General features: G+C 51.0%; 2 protein-coding genes and 1 pseudogene across 3 annotated transcripts; 1 reads left to right on the top strand and 2 right to left on the bottom strand.

Moving 5' to 3' along the window:
• The first annotated feature begins 670 nt into the window (after positions 1-670).
• On the top strand, positions 671-14,217 carry LOC308619831 (protein RRP5 homolog). The gene is made up of 2 exons (XM_081239037.1): positions 671-930; positions 13,678-14,217. Exons 1-2 carry the CDS (start codon positions 885-887, stop codon positions 13,965-13,967), a joined length of 336 nt encoding a protein of 111 aa, XP_081095163.1. The 5' UTR covers positions 671-884; the 3' UTR covers positions 13,968-14,217.
• THY1 (Thy-1 cell surface antigen) lies at positions 1,161-6,285 on the bottom strand. Its single transcript, XM_081239036.1, has 4 exons — positions 6,178-6,285; positions 3,826-3,886; positions 2,994-3,329; positions 1,161-2,458 (listed from the first exon to the last, which is right to left on the bottom strand). Exons 2-4 carry the CDS (start codon positions 3,860-3,862, stop codon positions 2,346-2,348), a joined length of 486 nt encoding a protein of 161 aa, XP_081095162.1. The 5' UTR covers positions 3,863-3,886; positions 6,178-6,285; the 3' UTR covers positions 1,161-2,345.
• Positions 9,439-9,992, bottom strand: LOC308619832 (large ribosomal subunit protein uL24-like; annotated as a pseudogene). The gene has a single exon. The product of its transcript is annotated as a large ribosomal subunit protein uL24-like (transcript).
• Positions 14,218-18,862: the final 4,645 nt, after the last annotated feature.

Raw genomic sequence — 18,862 nt, 5'->3', positions numbered from 1 at the left:
AGTGCCAGGGTGACAAAGACCACACAGGAGGCTCACACAGGTGCCAGGGTCTCATGGCTTCTCACAGTTGAGGCTGCACGCCTGGCTTCCCAGTTCCTTCCAGAAAGACCTTCCAGCTTTAGCTCTTACTACCCCGAGGGTGGCATTTGAACTCCCTTCCCCGACAAAGGCTCTTCATTTTTTGGCTGCAATCAGGGCAGAGCAAAAGGGCCCGGTGTCCAGGCTGGCTGCACTGTCCTGAGTGGCCAACAGCCCACGTGGGGATGGGTGGGTCCCCGTGGTAGGTGACACGGGCAGCTCCCTCTCTTCCTTGAGGGCTTCTCTTGCCCTCTTCCGGCCTGGCCACTACGGGGGTCACTGGCAAAGCTCAGGTATCAGTGGGAGGTGTCGCACGAGTGGGAGTCAGTGGCGTGAGTTTAGATCCTGGGCCTTAAAGTAAATGCTCAGAAAAACCATCCTACCCAGCGCTAAATACCAAATGAGTCAGCTTCTGGGTAGTCACTACTCTCCTCCCCCAGATTCCCTGGCAAAGCAGGGAAGGTTGTCTGGGGGCTGCCTCACTCTGGCAGCAACTGAGACCCGGAACCACCCTGTGATGCTGTTCTAGTCCCTACTACCAGGGGGCGCTTTCTACTCAGTGACTTTTAGGGGAGGGAGCTGGGGACGGGCCTCAGTGTTCTCTCCCCACCCCCAGTGCTTTATGTGGCCATGTTGGAGTTAGAAGAGATGCTTGTCCTTACACCTTGATGATGAGGGCAGCTTCCACGTACCGCCTTGCTTCCCGAGCCTCCTCTCTGTGCCCCTCTCTAGAGCAGATGTAAGCTGACATTTCTGAGAACATCCAGATCTGAGAAGGCAGACTCCGTGCCTTAGTGCCTGTTAGCATGTTCTGGAACCAGCGCCATGTGGCTTGGCCCACACATGGGGCAGGTGAGTCCACAGAGAGGGAACATTTGTTTATTTGGGCAAACGTGCCGTGGTAGAGTGGTTCTGAGAAGCCGGGCATGCAGTAGTCCACCCCTGGGGGGCAGGGGGGAGAAGAAGGGCTGCAGAAGGCAGGGATGGGGGAGAGGAGGAGGTGGCGGGTTGGCCCTCAAGGCTAAGGGAAGGGGGCGGGCCTGGGGAGAGAGGTGCAAAGCAGAGACAGACAGGAGGACGGATTCCAGAGGCTTGGTTTTATTGTACAGTATATTCATTTTCCTCAGTGAGATGCCATAAGCTGTGGTGGCACTACACACAGTCACAGGACGGGGAAGAGCCGCCGGGTGGAGAGCTGGGTGCTGGGAAAAGCCACCCCTCGAGGCACGTCCACGTATGGTTATCACCCCACGGCCAGCCCCAGGCCCCCGAGAGGTCCCTGAGAAGGCAGGCCTCTGGGGCGGGGGCCTATCTGAAGGCTCGGGCACTGCTGGGGGAAGACGGAAGAGCCTCCTGGGGGAACACGTGGGCCGAACTCTGTGTGGCTCAACCAGGGGCTCCACCAGGCCTGATTTATTGCCTCCAGGTCTGAGTTCTGGAAGCTCCTAGGAGCTTGGGATAGCCTGGGAGGGGGCCTGTCCTCCTCTGCCACCTCCCAACTGCTGGCCGAGCCAGTGAGAGACACTAGGCTCCCATTTTTAGCTTCCTCAGTGGGGGGAGGGATGATGGACCCTGCCTTCCACCTGCCTCGACAACCCATCGGCACTGCTTCCCGGGCAGAATATGCATTTTCATTCACTGGGCCAGACGCTGGGCCCAAGGCCCCTTGGGGACTTCTGCAGGGTAAGAAGGCAGCTTTTTTCTGTGACGGAAAGTGCTCGTCGAGACGCTCGGTTCTCTCCTCACAGGATGGGTCACAAACGCTTGGCAGTGCCCTCGCATCCGGGGTCTTCAGGCGCCATCCCTACTGCTGAGGGACGTGCTAGGGCCAGACACACCCCTCCCCCTCCCTGCCCAGGTCTCTCCCAGGCCTCTAGTCCCGGTGGGCAAGGATGACCGGCCCGAGGGACTGATACCCCTCCCTCCTTCCACCCCTCCCATCCTCTCACTCTCCATCAGGTCCCCAACCCTGGCTTCCCTTTTCGCAAACTGCCAAAGAAAAGGTAGGATAAGCCCTAAATAAACCAGACAGAAGCAGCTCTGGAACAAAGAATACAAATAGGCAGTGGCGTGCGGAGAGGGTAGGGGGTGGCAGTGGGGAATGGGAGATAGCGGCATGCAGCACTGGGATTCCTTAGGGGCGGAGGGGTCCCCACTTCTCCCCAAGGTGTGTGAGAGGTTGGGGGGAGGGGGGTCAACTGACTCAGAGAAGTAGGGTCTCTGGACTGGGCCTTGTGGCTTCCTGTATTCTCCATGGGCCCAGCCAGTCACAGGGAGATGAAATCCATGGCCTGCAGGAGGGGCAGGGAGAGCAGGAGCAGCAGCAGCCACGAGGTGTTCTGGATCAGCAGGCTTATGCCTCCACACTTGACCAGTGTATCTGTGGACAGAGGACGGGGTAGAGAGGCAGGGCGGGAATGAAGAGCGGCCAGGACTCGGGCAGGCACAGGCCCAGGGCAAGGCTGCTTTCCCTTGGGGAGGCTGGCGCCATGATGTCTTGGCTGGAACCAGGGCCAACCTGGTCTGACAGAACCAGCCATCTTTCCCATTTGCAGGTTCCTGAGCCCTTGAACAAATATCATCACAAGAAAACTGTGGGTGAGGTAGCTAGTGCCATCTGGTTTTCCAGGTGGGGACAAGGAGGTTTGGGGAGGCCGAGTGATTTGCCCGCAGTCATGGGGGAAGCGTCTGCCACACCACTCTGCCTGTCTGACTGTCTCCTTAGCCCTTCCCCCATTCATGCTGAAGGTAGCGATTCCCCCGGCCACAGGCAGCAGTGCGGGGAAGGGGAGAGAAGTTATGGGGCCACTCCCTATTGTGGCCCAGCCAAGGGGACTGCCAGCTGTCCCAGCCAGCCCGTTCCTCCCCAGCCTGCCTCTCCCAGCTTCCTTGGTCTTGTTGGGGGTTTGCCTCACCTCTGAGCACAGAGACATTCCTGCTGGAGACGATGGGAGTCTGGCCAGAGAGGTGGAGTGCGCATGTGTAGGTCCCCTCATCCTTGGTGGTGAAGCCGGACAGGTAGAGGACCTTGAGATTGTACTTGCTGAAGAAGTTGGTTCGGGAGCGGTATGCATGCTCAGGGACCCCAATGGTGCCAAAGAGCACGTGCTTCTTTGTCTCACGGGTCAGGCTGAACTCGTACTGAATGGGCAGGTTGGTGGTATTCTCATGGCGGCAGTCTAGACGAAGGTTCTGGTCCACCAGGCAGGCTGTCAGGCTGGTCACCTTCTGCCCACGGGCCACCTGTAAGACTGGCACCAGCAGTGCCCCCTCCAAGTTGGTGAGGACCTGTAGAGCAGGGGGCCTCCCATCCACATTAACAGTAGAGAAAGGCCTGGCCAGGGAAGGGTACAGGGTCTGCTCTCTGAGCACCTCTCCCCGCCCAGAGGTCGCTGAGGGCCAGCCTACCTTCCCTGCTGCAGGCCCCAGCCTACCTCTCTCTACTCTAGTCGTGGGTCCCACCAGTATGTTCCAGGGGCAGGAGACCTTGGGGGAGTTGATGCAACATCCTGGTTCACACTTGGAGATTCCAGCTCAGTATGGGGCAGGCTCAGTGAACTGAGTTTCCAAAAACCATCCCAGGCAGTCAGAAAATCAACTAGGTTGCTCAGCTGACTTAGGGATAAAAGGAGCCCTCTCTCTCCCTTAGTCACCTCTACTTTCTGAGGTCATGAGGAAGAAGCTAGCTTCTCTGAAAGGAAGGCAGCCAGGGTGCTTAGAATCCCAGCCCTGCCCCTTGCCCAGTACCTGTCAGCAAGAGAGTGATGCCAATGGTAGGGTTCATGGTGCCGAGAGCTCAGTCCTGGATCTGGGGGTGCAACAGGATGGGAATCAGCCAAGAGCTGGGGCAGGTGTGCCCGCACTTACTGCCAGGACTGGGGGCCCCTGGGAGACATGCCATAATGGCCACGGTGGGCATCCAAGCCCCTCTCTACAGCCCTCTCCCCTCCCACCTCTCGGTGTATGTGACACTGCCACTCAGCTCTTCCCCATCTGGGAAAGCAAGGGGGTTGGAGGACACACCCTACGGTGGTGTGTATGTGTGCTGAACACTTACTAGCTGGGTGGCTTTGAGTAAGTGACTTTAACTTGACCGTTTCCTCTTCCTTCAGGAAGTCAGGGACTTCCTAATTTTTTAATCGTAAAATTTGCAGAACACACAATTTATTATCTTAACCAATTTTTTTTTTTTTTTTTTTTGCTGTATGTGGGCCTCTCACTGTTGTGGCCTCTCCCACTGTGGAGCACAGGCTCCGGACGCGCAGGCTCAACGGCCATGGCTCACGGGCCCAGCCGCTCCGTGGCATGTGGGATCCTCCCGGACCGGGGCACAAACCCGTGTCCCCTGCATCGGCAGGCGGACTCCCAACCACTGCGCCACCAGGGGAGCCCTATCTTAACCATTTTTAAGTGTACAGTCTCCAATCTCCAGAACCCTTTTCATCTTGCAAAATCAGAACTCTCTACCTATGAAACAAAAACTCCTCATTCAGGGCCTACCTATTTCTCGTTCAGAAGAAAATCCCCAATGCCCAAACAGTTCCTGGCATACAACAGATGCCCGAAAGGTACTGAATGAACCTGGGCTTTAGATACCCACAGGGTTGTGATGAGGATTAAGAAAAATGACAAACATCTGGCACTGCTGGAGCGTAAGTGATCCACCGCGTTCGTCTCCGGCCTCTTAGACGAGCGTGGTCAGGTATGTGTGGGGCCCCAGGTAGGACTGTACTTGGCACACCGCTAAGGGTGTTCCCGACTGTGTGTGGGGAAGGCGACAGTGCCATCCTATTGCATAGGTTCTCTGCATCAGAACCAAGATGTTTCCGATTGTCCAGCTCTCTGGGCAGGATTCCTGGGCCCGCAGCTTTCCAGTCCAGCTTCGGTAGCTTCCCTGCCTAGGCTCTCTGCCCTGTCTTTTTTTTGCAGCCTAGGCTGAATCTATATCCTGGCTAGGCGACACAGAGCGGGTAGCCTAGCCAGTCCGCAGCAGTGCTCGCCAGGGAGAGGCCACAGCAGGGGCGTGTGCCTGCGAGTGCGCGGGGCCGTGCCCCGGTGCGTGCGCCCTGGTGCGCAGGGCGCGCCGCTAGCCGCGTCTAGGGTCCCCGGCGCTCAGCCCAGTGGGGGGAGGGGGGAGGGAGGGGCGAGACTGGGGCTCCCGGGTGCCTGCGGCTGCAGTCAATTCCCTCTCAGACCCCTGCTGAGAGGGACCCGGAGGTGCCGTTGGGGAAGAAAGGGGGGTCGACATCTGGTTTAGATTAGCAGACGCTGAGTTACAGAGGGGGTGGCGAGCTTGGGATCTAGGAGAGGAAGCGGGGGAAGCAGCGGCTAGAACTAGAAAGGAAGAAATGGGGCTGGGACTCAAGGGGATGTAGAGCCAAAGGGAGGGGTAGACAGCTGGAGGGGAGGTGCAGTCTGTTTGCCTTTCCTCGGCCTTGCGTCCCCGCAGCTCAGAACCCGGAGAAGCTTTGCGCTCCCTCCTCTCCAGCCCGCGTTCGACTAACCCCACCCTTATTCCGTGTCCCTATTCCAATCCTCTCCTTTCCCAATTGAGGTCCTCCTTCCCCCTCTCTCATCCTTCTCCAGTTCTCGCCTCCCCCGTCTGCCTGCCTTCCTCCCAGTCCCCGCCCCAGCCCCCACCCGCGGCACTGCGGTTTCCCGTTCCTTGGATGCCCCGCACCCAGCCCGCAGCGAGGTCGCAGGGCAGAGATATCCTTCAGTTTGCGGTCCTCCGATGCCCCAGTTTCACCGCCCCCCCACCCCCGGTCCCGCCTTCGCAGGCTGGCTTTGGGGACGTCTGGCTGGAGAGCAGAACACAAGGCTTTCCTTGGCGCCCTTCCTCCCGGTTCTCCTCCAGCACCCCAGCCCCAGGCGAACGTTCCCCAGCGGGCGAAAGTTTCGCTGCGGCCCCCGGCCTGCAGCAGTTGCGTCCGGCTCCTGCCCCTGCCTGGCAAGCAGGCCCCTCCTCAAGCACTGAGCGGCTCCTTCCCAGGGCGCCCTCCGACCGTTTTCCGAAGCCTCGGATCGGGAGGGCTTGCTTGGGCGCCAGGGGGCCTACTATCCCTGCGCCCCGGGTCCCGCCCTGCCTCTGGCTCCTACCTGGACTCCGGTTCTCGGCCGCAGCAGCCTCCTCCAGACGCGCTGCCGCCTCCAGTTGCTACACCCTGCCCGGCGCCCGCAGTTTTCACCAGGGGTGGGAGAGGAGGAGCGGGGAGGGCCCGGGGGCTCGGCCAATCAGAGGCTGAGTGGGTAGCGGAAAAAGGGTGGCAGAGGGAGGAGGAGGCGGTCCGATATTGGTGGGGAGAGTGGCCGTCCGCAGCCAAAGGGGGCCCTCACTGTGGCTGGCGGACCTGACCAGGGATGGAGGGGTTCAGGACCCTGGAGATGAGGGTGGGGCCGCTCAGGGACCGCTAGCCGCCTCCCAGAGCCCCGCCAAGATCGCTCCCCTTTTAAGGCTTTAATCCTTTCTTCTGACCTAGGCTTCACAAGCCTGTGGGACAACCAAGGGGTAAGGGATGGATGATGGAGGCCAGCAACTGGGCCCCCTTAGGCAGCGCCCATGCCTCCTCGTTTCCTTTTCAGCTGGAGCCCATCTCCACAGGAGCCGCCAGTGAGAGGTTTTTGGTGTTGGAATATTCCAGGTTTTCTCTAAAGGAAGATGGTAGGGTGTTTTTCCACATTGGAGCAGCCCTTCAGAAGCAAGGCAGCACCTGGTCTTTCCTGGTCCCCAGCCCTGCTCCACCCCCTCACCCAACCTAGAACACCCAGCCCTTCAGAGGCTTTCTGCTCTTGGGCACTGTCTCCCTCAGCTCCTGGGCTGGCACTTCCTGGTGCAGACAGCTAGAAGGTTCTTCTCAATTTCATGTACCCCTCCTGCCCCCACTCCCACCCAAGTCCTTGAGTACTGTCTGCTTGGTCTTCAGACAAGGGAAAGGGTGCCGCCCTCTATCAAGCGTTCTGCTGGGCACATTACATCCATGGCCACAATCTGCTGGGTTCATCTCAGCCCACTCTCCATCCCACTTCATGGTTAGTAAGTGGGAGAGCTGGCCGGTCGACTTGGGGTGTGGAGCCCCAAGTCCTCAGTGCTGAGCCACTCCACGGCTGCATCCCAGAGCAGTGGGAGGGGAAATTGTGGAACTGTGGGAAAGGGGAGGAGACGGGACCAACTAGAAAGGAATACCACACTTTTAATCCCCTGGGGCACCTGTCCTTGCCCCATTAATTTGAAGTCATCAGAGGTCCTTGGATTTTTTTTTTTTTTTAACAGCCAGTGCTGATGACTTGTCTCTCCCAGCCACCGGTGAGGTGAATTTTTTTTTGAACAAAGGTTTATTTGATTGGTTTGCATCCTTGTGGCCTCTTTGTGAATTCTGGTGGGGACATCCTGTGGGCTGGCCCTGCCCCCCTGCCTACCCATTCTCCTATTTTTTCATAGACGTTGGTCCTGGCTCCTTCACTGCAGTTTCCATTAGTGTAATGGCACTGTTGGAAGCCATCCCTGGGCTTGCAAGTGGGAGATTCACTTTCCTCTCCCTCCCTTGGAGGTTAGGTGGCCTCGCAAAGCTTAGACTGATGGAATTTTCTAACTGGAACAAGCCTCGCAGATGGTCCAGTCCAGGGGCCCTTGGCTCTGGTAAAAAACAGAAGCTCCTGGGGTACTTTATGAGAAATGCAGCTGCCCCTGCCCCCCTGGGATCTCCCTAGTCTAGTAGTAGACCTGCCTGAGTCTGCACTTTTCACAAGCTCCCAGGCCTGGGACCATCCCTCTTCAAAGGTCAGGTGACCTGGCTTCTCATTGTCTGGAGGGTAATTTTTAAGGCCCTGGATGTCCTGGCCCCTGGCGGCCGACCTTCACCACCACATCTTTTCCTTTCATCTTCCTGCTGCATTCCATATGTGCTAGCCTCCTCCTTGGCACTCCACGCAGTGTCTTCTTTCCTGCTTAACAGCTTTCTGGTTCTCAGTCCAGGGATCTTTCCTATCAGAGCACAGTCGCTTTAGTTGCTTTAGTTTCAGCCTAACCCCCCCCCCCCACCGGAACACACACACACACACACACACACACACACACACACACAGATGGGGCTGGAGATGGTTACTTTTTTTGGCAAGACATGAGGATACCCAGAGGCCCCTTAACTACCGGAGATATCTGGGCTCTGTCTGGACAAGACCCTGCATGCTCTGTTTTCCACTCTATGGCCCAGTCTCTGAGTGTTGCTGGTTGGAAGGCCTAGCTGTGCTATTTTGATAAGTTTATGAGGACCTAGCCTATTTTCTGGGTCCCCAAGCACTTCACTTCAGGAAGGGGTGGGGAGTGTGGACTCTAGAGGGTGTGGCGATTATGTGTCTGCTAAAGCAAGGTCTCCGGCTGGATGGAGTTAATGACTCAAATGAGACATTTAGGGGCTGGGATGGAACACAGGGTGGTGATGGGGAGGAGATTTAAAACTCCCATTTGCTGGGCTTCCCTGGTGGCGCAGTGGTTGAGAGTCCGCCTGCCGATGCAGGGGACACAGGTTCGTGCCCCGGTCCGGGAAGATCCCACATGCCGTGGAGCGGCTGGGCCCGTGAGCCATGGCTGCTGAGCCTGCACGTCTGGAGCCTGTGCTCCGCAATGGGAGAGGCCACAACAGTGAGAGGCCCGCGTACCGCAAAAAAAAAAAAAAAAGAAACGAGGCCTTGGGCCCCCCAACTGTCTATGGGCAGTAAGCTGGCCAATATTCACACAGGCCTTTTCTTATGGAAAAGAAAATCCTCTCAGAGGGCAGAACCAAGAGCCCAGAGGATATAACTAGAAGCCAAGGTGAACTGAGCTCTATTCAAGTAACATTCCCTGCCTCTGGAGTAGGGGTCCTGATAATAGTGCCTGGCTGGATTCCAGAATGGCTTTGAATTCCATGATTGCTACGTGCCTCCTGTTTCTCCCCCTTTTAAGGGGAGCATCTAGTGAGGTTATCCTGTACGTGATTTACCATTGTATGCTGGGCACATGGGGAGCAGATTTCTTGTCTTGTTAGCTCACAGGCTTCTGGATCAAAAGGAGCCACACCCAAGGAGTTGTACCCCAGGAGATTCAGCCACATCCAGACCTGCTGCATGTTATGAGATCAAGGACTTTGAGCCTGCTGTCATGATTGGATACTACTTTGGGTGTTTTAGTAGGGGGTGTATATTTCACATGTGGGAAGGCTGTGCATCATTAGGGGTAGAGGGCAGACTGTGGTAGATTGCTACCTTAATAGCTCCCCAGGGAGTCACACCTCTTCCATATTGATTCTGGGCTCAGCTATATGACATACTTTGGCCAATGGGATTTGAGCAAATGTGATCAGGCAGAAACTTCCTAAATGCTTGTGCATTAGGGCTTGCTTCTTCTTCTTTTTTTTTGTTTTCATTTTAACAGTTTTTAATGAAAGTTGTATACAAGATTACTTTATTCCTGCATCTTCTCAATTGTTTCTTTCTTATATTTGCCCTTTTCCTTTCCTGCTTGGCAAGATTTGGCTTTACATTCGAGGATCTTTTTGCGGTCTTTGTCCAGTTTTAGTCTCGTGATAACCACCTTGCTAGAGTGAATGCCCACATGGACAGTCGTACCATTAGCCTTCTCCCACTGCACTCATTCATTGCAGATGCCATATTTCTTCCTGTACACCTGGACTACTTTGCCAATTTGCTGCCCTTTGTCGTGCCCTCGTACAACCTGAACTTCATCGTCCTTTCGGATGGGCATGGATCGGACATTGTACTTCTGTCTCAGCTCTTTAGAAAGAGGGGAAGACATAATCTTCCTGCGAATGTGGGAAGGTGTGCACTGAAATTCCTTTTCCGGTTTTCCATCAGTCAGAAGTCACAAAGGGATTGAACTTCATTTTGGCCGCTGGCACTTCAGCGATGGCTGTAAAAGGGAAGAGGGCTTGCTTCTTAGAACCCAGCTGCCACGTGAGGAAGCCCAAGCTAGCCGCGTGGAGAGACCTGAACTGAAATGCTCCAGTTAACAGCCCCACCGAATTGCCAGTTATTGAGTGAGACGTTCTAGGATCATCCAGCCCCCAGTCCACCTGTCAACTGACCACAAATGCATGGGTGAGCCCTGTAAGTCCGTATGGAGTACAGATGAGCCGTCCCAGCTGACCCCTGACCAAACTGCTGACTCACAGAATGGTCGTTGCCTTTAGTTACTTGTCCAAGTGGTTTGTTACACAGCAGTAGATAATAAACCAGGTGAAGAGAAGGAAGGGCATTTAAGGTGAAGGAGAGGGCATGAACAAAGGCATAGAGACAAAGCAAAGCAAAGCGGATGTGGGAAAATACAGGCGGTTTGGGGTTGCCTGTGGCAATGAATGTTGAGAGGGATCACTGGCGAAACGGGGAAGACCCAGTTGAGGAACGTGGGTAATGTGAGATCATCAAAGTTTTATCGGAAGGGTGCAGAATGGCCAGAGAGATGCATTCTTTCAAAAGATTACTCTGGGGCAGTGTAGGGGATTAACAGAGGGCCACATGGAGCGTCTCCTGCTCAGCTGGTCCTTTCGTCTTGTAGTGGGTTCAGAGCAGAGGTAGAGAGGCAGAAGGCAGCTTCTGGGGGAACAGGGTGGTGTGATAGACACTCCCTTGAGGTCAGGGTCTGTGTCTGCCTTATTTACTGTTGTATCACTAAGGCCTCCAGGTCCTAGCACAAAGTAGATTCTTAATAAATATTTTTGAATGAACATATAAAGAAATAAGAGCAATCAAGTATTGTTGGTGCTGTTTGTCAGGCAAAAAAGGGAGAAAATTCCAAGGAGAGTTTGGGAGAAAGTCGTGGTTGTTTTTCTGGAAAGAAGAAGAAAGGCGTTTCCAACAGAGGGAGTCTCAGTAACAAAGGCATGGAAACGTGAACTGTGTCTGGGGAACAACACATTCTGAAGTTCTGTGTGGTTCACACATGGAGTGGGCAGGGGGAGTGGAGGGATGGTGCCTGAGATGTGACTGGGGAGGGAGAAGAAGCCAGATCACAGAAGACTGGATTTATAAAGGTTTTAGACTTTATCCGGTAAGCAGCGGGGAGCCATGGCAGGCTCTGAAACAGGGAGAAGTGTGATGAGACTTGCTTTCTGGAGAGATGAGTGGAAACTGATGCGATGGTGTGGGGTCGGAAGGATGCACAGGACTGGATGCAGCACAACTGGGACCACAGGAGTTCGGTTGAAGGGGATGAGAGCCTGAAATGGGGCAGGAGCAGTGGCGATGGAAGAGGTGGGACAGATGGGAGAGACCCACGTGGGAGAATTCACAGCACACGGGCACTTCATAGGTGTGTTTTGTGAGGTCTTGCAAGAATGCCCAGGGTTTTGGTGTGGTTGCTCTGAAAGAAGAGAAGAGATGAGGCAGCTTTGGGCCAAAAGATCATGAGTTCAATGTCAGCCATGTTGAGTTTGAGGTCCTGTGGGACGCGCAGTGCAGAGGTCCAGGCTGGGGCTGAGGAGCAAGGTCTGAGTGGAGGGCAAATGTCTAGTAGGTGTTGGCAAGTAGGTGGTAATGAGCGCCCAGGGGGCATTGTAGTCCTAGAAGAAAGCAAAACCCAGGACAGGACCTGAAGGAGCACTGGTGTTTAAGCCACAAAGGAGCGTGAGAAAGAGTGCCAGAGGGGTAGGAGAGCCAGGAGAGAGCCACACCCCAGAAATGGGCAAGTGGTCAGTGGTGTCAAGTAAAGACTAAAATGCATTCATGAGATTTAGCAACAAGGTGGTCACCGGGTGAGGACAGTTTCAGAAGCTGGTGGGAGCTGAGGTCTGAGGTCATTGTTTAAAAATGTAGGTTTTATTATTATTTAGGTATGGCGGGGCCAGCAGATGAGGAGATGACTACCACTGAAAAGGTAGTTGGTTATATTCATAGATCTCAAGAGGGACGCACGCCACTCTGCGGGGGGTGGGGTGGGGCTGCACTGGGAAGCACTAGTGTTGGAGGTGGAGGCAAAGGGGAAATAGTGGGCAAGAGCCATTATTGTGCTTTCTGTGGGAACGGACAGATGAGGCAGGTTAAACAGGTTTAGGATTGGCTAGTTTGAATAATCTCAGTGGTCTCTGGGGCACAAGGGTGTCTCCATTTGGCTGGTACCTGGCCATGGGATGATTAGGGCAGGTGGCTAGTGATCTGGAATGTGAGAGCCTGATAAAGGAGATGGTTGAGGGGTGGGCACCCTCAAATCCGATTGGTTAATTGAATTAGATTGGTTAATTAGTTTGGTTGATTGAACTGGTTGGTTTGCATTTGAAAGGTGCACTGGTGGATGAGTGGCTTACTACTTCCAGGAATTGGCTGCCCCTGGGAGGGGCGGTCACCCCAGATGTCAAAGCATCAGAATACAGAAAATAAACTACCTGGTTAATATAGTCATGGGTTGGGCAGTGAGTCGGAAAAGACTGAGGATGTGAACCTTGTATGTGAGGGGCTGCTGGTGGTTTCCTGCTGGTGGTGAGGGGGGCGGTTTGCTGGTTTCCAAAGCAAAGGACTGGGGTCTCCCATGAAGGTCAGGACCTGCCCGCTGGTGAGATCTTGCTCGTGCCCATCTCCTGGGCAGCAGCGCCTGGCAAAGATGCTCAAGAGCATGGGCTGTGGGGCTGCCTGGGCTTTTTCAGGCTCAACCTCAGGGTTTTGGCTTGGCTGAGCTCAGCTCTTCTCAGTCTGCACAAAGTCAGAGGAGGGCCAGAAAGGGCTGTCTGAGAGGTGAGAATAGCCCCCCTGAGTCCTGACTCAGTCTCTCCAGTAAAGGGAAAACGGATTAGCAGTTTTTTGGCGGGTACCGCTGTGCCTAGGGATAAACAAGACTCATCCTTGTGGAATGTGAGCAGAGTTAGCATTTTTTTTTTTTTTTTTTTACTGGCTTTTGGGGAAAACAAAAAAATACGGGCAGAGGTCCCACAGCTGTCTGAAGCCACCTCCACCTTAACTTTCCAGAGCCAGGACACATCTTGGGCAAAGCTGCCTTGTAAGCAAGATGTTACCTCCTGACTTGCAAGCTCATAATATGTTAACTCCTTCTGAAGAGGCTGACAATTACTCAACACCCCTTGCCAGCTGGGTTCAGCCAATAGAATTGCGGCATGCAAATGTAGCATCCTGCAGCTACTCTAGGTCAGGCTAATCCAAAGTAGGAGGAATTTCCTCTAAGAGGGGAAATTCAACTCTTAGATGGGGAAAATAAAAAAAATTAGAAATCTTTTCTTTATGTTGGAGGCATTTCTGCTGCTCACTGGCAGGAAGGAAAGGAGGAGAATGTCGATGGGTATTCTTTTTTCCGAATGCACTGAGTAGGAAAGCATGTGTTTCAGCTTCTCTGGTGAGAGCATGAGGTGCAGTCCAGGAGTCCGTGTGATGCTGTGTGTGTTGGGGGGGTGGCGGGCAGTGGTGGTGGCTGGAGCTCTCTGTTCACTGAGACACTCCCCCCAGCCCCTCTCTTCAGCTTTCCCAGAAAGATCTCTGTCCATCCAGCCTTCCAGGAGCTATTGGAGGAATGGGTAGACCTGGGGGGGAGTGACTCCAAGTAGAAAATCTTTCTTAGCCCAAATCCTGGGAGTCATCCCCTCTTGCTTTCACCCCCATAACCAGCCTTTCATCTGAGTTTGAATTCTACCTGTAACACGCTGAGCACCTACCCAAAGCGCATGGATGTCTGGTCGGTCTACATCGACATGATCATCAAGCGTGGCAGCCAGAAGGAAGTCCGGGACATCTTCGAGCGGGTCATTCACCTGAGCCTGGCCCCCAAGCGAATGAAGTTCTTCTTCAAGTGCTACCTGGACTACGAGAAGCAACACGGCACCGAGAAGGACGTGCAGGCAGTAAAGGTGAAGGCCCTGGAATACGTGGAGGCTAAGAGCTCCATGTGGGAGGACTAGTGGCCAGCTGGCTCCGAGGGCACTGGTGGGAGTGGGCCAGCCAGGCCGACCCTCAGGCGCCTGGGCAGTTGAGAAACTGTGTTGCCTGAGGACGCTGTTTAAAGTGTTGCTTTTTCTGCAGCATCCTGGGGTAATCCTGTCAAGATAAAAAAAAAAGGATTTAAGATTTCTCATTAAAAAAAAAAATGCTTCTTGGAACCAGCTCTTCCTTCCACCCTCATTGACACAGCCCTAGCCCTAGTACTCATCTTCTCTCGCTTGGAGTATTGCAGTAGCCTGCTAATTGGTCTCCTGATGCCAGTTTGTTGCACATTGCTCCACAGTGCTACCAGAGTGATTTTTTCCCCCGAAACCATGTTTAAAATTTTTTTTACATACTTAAAATGTTTGTAATGCATGTATGTGGTTCTAAATTCAATGATACCAAAGAACATGGAGTAAAAAGTAAATCTTGATCAACTCCTGTCCTCTAGCCATTGCTACAGTTGTTAGCAATTGTGTATCCTTCCTGAAATAATCCATGAATATAACACTGCACATCTGTTTCTTAGAGGAGAGGTATGGAGCACACACAAATGTAGTCTTTTATACATTTTGCTGTGCATCTTATTTTTTCACTGAACAATGTCTCTTGAGCATCATTTTATTGATATATCAGGGCATATGGATTTGACTAATTCTCTTATCAGTGGTGTAATATTCCATTTATGATCATATTACAGGCTATTTAACCAGTCCCCTATCAGTGGCTATTTAGGTGATTTACAAACTGTACTATTACAAACAATGCTTCAATGAATGATTTATACAAATATAATTTTGCATGTGTTTGATCTATCAAATTTCTTAGGATTTGAGTGCCTTTGAATATTATTACTAAATGTCCAATTCAAATTATATTACTAAATATTTTCCCTCTTGCAAAAATGAAGAATATGTTTATAATTTCAGTCCAAACTCTTCCCTGAGCTCTGGCCTATTGATCAACTATTACTTAGTATAGCCACGTGGAGATCTCAAATCTGATATGTCCTAAACTGACCTCCAGTCTTTTCCATTGCATAAATGGGACCCCCACTAGCACAACTGCTTAAGCCAAAAACTCTGAAGTCATCTATGATTACTTCATTTCCCATACCGCCCACTCACGTCTCCCATCTACCTCCCATTTAGCGCTCTTTTCCCCACTTCTCTCCAAACTTTGGCATCTTCAGTAAACCTTTTAACTCCACAGCCTCCTACAGCTGCAGTCTTCCACCAAAATAATTTCACCGCTACCACTCAAAGCTTACATCATCTTTCCTCTGGACTAATGCAGTCATAATAAGAGTAAATGGCTTATAAAGCATTTGCTATGTGCTGGGCACTGTCTAAGTGTATTACAAACACTAGTTCCTTTTCATCTCAAAATAACCCTCAAGGTAGGTGTACCATTTTTAACCCCGTTTTACAAATGAGGAACTGAGGCACAGAGAAGTTCATCAACAGGTAAGAGGCTGAGCTCTTGAAAATTATTCTCAACTGTTCCTTAAATTTCCTAAATAATCCACCTTGTGCCCCTTACAGGCCATTTTCCAAATCAATGCTCTTTTTAGACATGGAGCAGATCATGTCCTGCTCCTCTTTAAAACTCTTCAGTGGGGACTTCCCTGGTGGCGCAGTGGATAGGACTCTGTGCTCCCAGAGGGAGCAGGGGGCCTGGGTTCAACCCCTGGTCAGGGAACTAGATCCCACATGCATGCCGCAACTAAGCATTCACATGCCACAACTAAGGAGCCCGCGAGCCAAAACTAAGGAGCTTGCCTGCCATAACTAAGACCTGATGCAACCAACCAACCAAGCAAACAAACAAACAAATAAATAAATAAATATTAAAGGGAAGAGATATGGGGATATATGTATATGTATAGCTGATTCACTTTGTTATAAAGCAGAAACTAACACGCCATTGTAAAGCAATTATTCTCCAATAAAGATGTTTAAAAAAATAAATATTAGAAAAAACCCACATTTGCTAAAAATAAATAAATAAATAAATAAATAAATAAAACTCTTCAATGACAATATTTTCTCTTTTCTTTTAGAACAAAACTCAAATTCCTATACGGGACTGCATGTGTAGGCTCTGCATTTCTCTTTGCCTTACCTAGCATCATCTTCCTCACCAACATCACCCTTGACAGTCTGTCTTTTGGTCCCTGGATATTTCAGTCCTGTCCCACCTCATCTTCCACTGTTACTAATCTTCTTCCTTTTCCTTTTAAAAAATACCTTAATGAGATTTTCTAGGTTTCTTTATTTGGGTCATGTATGGTCTTAAAAAAAATTATCTCTTTTTTTTATTACACTTTTTTACATTACACTTTTTAACCTAGTTTTACATTACACTTTTTAACCTATTAGTGTTATCATGTACATAGGCATTGATGTTTGAGAAGCATATTTATTGAATTGGAAAGACCTTGCCAATCAATGTTAAGTGAATTAAATATTTGCAAAATGCTATACAGCTCTGTGCTGCTTAATACAGTACAGTAGCACATGTGGCTATTTAAATACATTTACATTTAAACTATCTAAAATAAAATAAAATTAGAAATTCTGATCCTCAGTCACACTAGCTCCATTTCAAGTGCTCAGTAGCAACTGTGGCTAGTGGCTACCATGTTGGACAGTGCAGATATAAAACATTGCCATCATTGCAGAAATGTCTGTTGGACTGCATTGTTCTAGAATTTGATCCCCTTTAAAAATAAAGTATAGGGCTTCCCTGGTGGCGCAGTGGTTGAGAGTCCGCCTGCCGATGCAGGGGACACGGGTTCGTGCCCTGGTCCCGGAAGATCCCACATGCCGCAAAGTGGCTGGGCCCGTGAGCCATGGCCGCTGAGGCTGCACATCCGGAGCCTGTGCTCCACAACGGGAGAGGCCACAACAGTGAGAGGCCCGCGTACCAAAAAAATAAAATTAAATTAAAAAAAATAAAGTATATATATCACATATATGTTCATATAGATGTAGATCTATAAGTGGTACAGGTTGTCTTTTATAATATGTATTTAAAATATCTTTCTCTTTATAGAATACACCATTATTAACTAGGGAGGATATTCTAAATTGTTGAATATTTAAAGATCACCACATTTTTTTGAGAAATCTCTACTTTGCTGCATTTAAAAAATACATACTGCTTCGTAGACATCTACTTAAAAAATTCCCATTTCATTCAAGGGAAAGTGACATAGTTAAACTTTTTCTTCATGATGGCAGGATCCGATTTCATAAGCAAATCCCCCAGAAGTGTAAGAAAGAGAGAGAACTGGATAAGCCAGGCCACGCCCTCCAACTCATCTCCTTAAATGCACGCTCAAGATGCCTGCACTTACTTTTGCCCACTCAGAAAACAGAAGGGAAAGCAACACTTCCAGAAATGAATGTTGTTAAGGATTACGGGAATGGGACATGCCCATTTATTAGGGTCCCCCTGAGGTTTCCCCAGTACAAACTCTGGCAGCTACCTTTTATCCAGCTCCTTACAGGGTAGTGTGGGGCCTCACGTCCCTGCCTCCTGAGCAATGTGGCCTCACTCTGGGTCCTGGAACCTGTGGGGGTCAGGAGGCTTGGGGGAGTGTCAGGAAGAAGGGCGGGGGTCTTGTTTGTGCCACCTGAGGCTGAGGGATGCACTTCAGGAAGCCCCTTATTCTCACAGGAAGAGGCAGATTGGGGCGAGCTCCCCCCTACTATTCAGATTGCATTTCCTTCAGTTCCCAATGGTGCTGGGTTGAAATTTAGGGAGGGGACTAGGGTGAGGTAAGACACTGGGGTGCAACATTTCAGAGGATGCCCAAAGCCTCAGTGACAGAGATAAACAATATTTTATTGGCAATATTTCAAAACCCAAAACAAATGCAAAAAAAGCCATGATGAACAACATACCAGCCTTTGAAACAAAGACTGGATCTGAGTCAACACTTGCACGATTCACATTGCTTGCATTACCCTTATCCTGGCCCCGTCACAGGAGAAGGACTGTTGTCAGCATCTTAAATGTAGCAAGAAGAATTTCCTTTTTAAAAAAGTACAAAACAGAGAATTCTCTGGTGTTCCAGTGTTCCAGAGTTCCAGGTTAGGGCTCTGTGCTTTCACTGCCGGGACCCAGGTTCAATCCCTGGTCAGGGAACTAAGATCCCGCAAGCCACAATGTGTGGCCAAACAAACAAACAAAAAACAATAAAAAAGTACAAAACAAACTTCCTTTTATTGGAGTATAAAATACATAGAAGACACAGCACACATCACCTGTATAGAGCTTGCTGAAAATTTTCACAAATTCACACACAAGTGCAGCCAGAACCCAGCCCAAGAAAGCAAACCGACCAGCCCCCCAGAAGCCACCCTTGTGCCCCTTCCAGGCACTAGCTCAGGATGAGGTTAACCCCTAGCCTGACCTTTTTGCCCCCTCAAAAGAAATTTGAGTTGAAATTCACACAACATACAATTAACCATTTTAAAGTGTATAATTCAGTGGCATTTTATATACTTACAATGCTGTGAGACCACCACCTCTATCAAGTTCTAAAACATTTTCATCTCCCCAAAGGAAAGCTCTGTCTTCATTAGGCAGTCATTTCTGATTCCCCCTCCCCGCTGTCCCCAGCAACCACCAATTTGCTTTCTATCTTTAGGGATTTACCTATTCTGGATATTTTGTATAAAAGGACTCATAGAATATATGACCTTTTGTTTCTGGCTTCTTTCACTTAATGTAATGTTTTCAAGGTTTATCCCTGTTTAGCAGGTATCTCTTCTTCATTTCACTTTGTGGGTGAATAATATTCCATTGTATGGATAGATCACATTTCACTTATCCACTCATCCATTGATAGACATCTGAGTTG

This window comes from Mesoplodon bidens, assembly GCF_964165515.1.
Source record: "Mesoplodon bidens genome assembly, chromosome: 7".
NCBI classification, from domain to species: domain Eukaryota; kingdom Metazoa; phylum Chordata; class Mammalia; order Artiodactyla; family Ziphiidae; genus Mesoplodon; species Mesoplodon bidens.
This window is presented reverse-complemented; position numbering and strand designations above follow the sequence as displayed.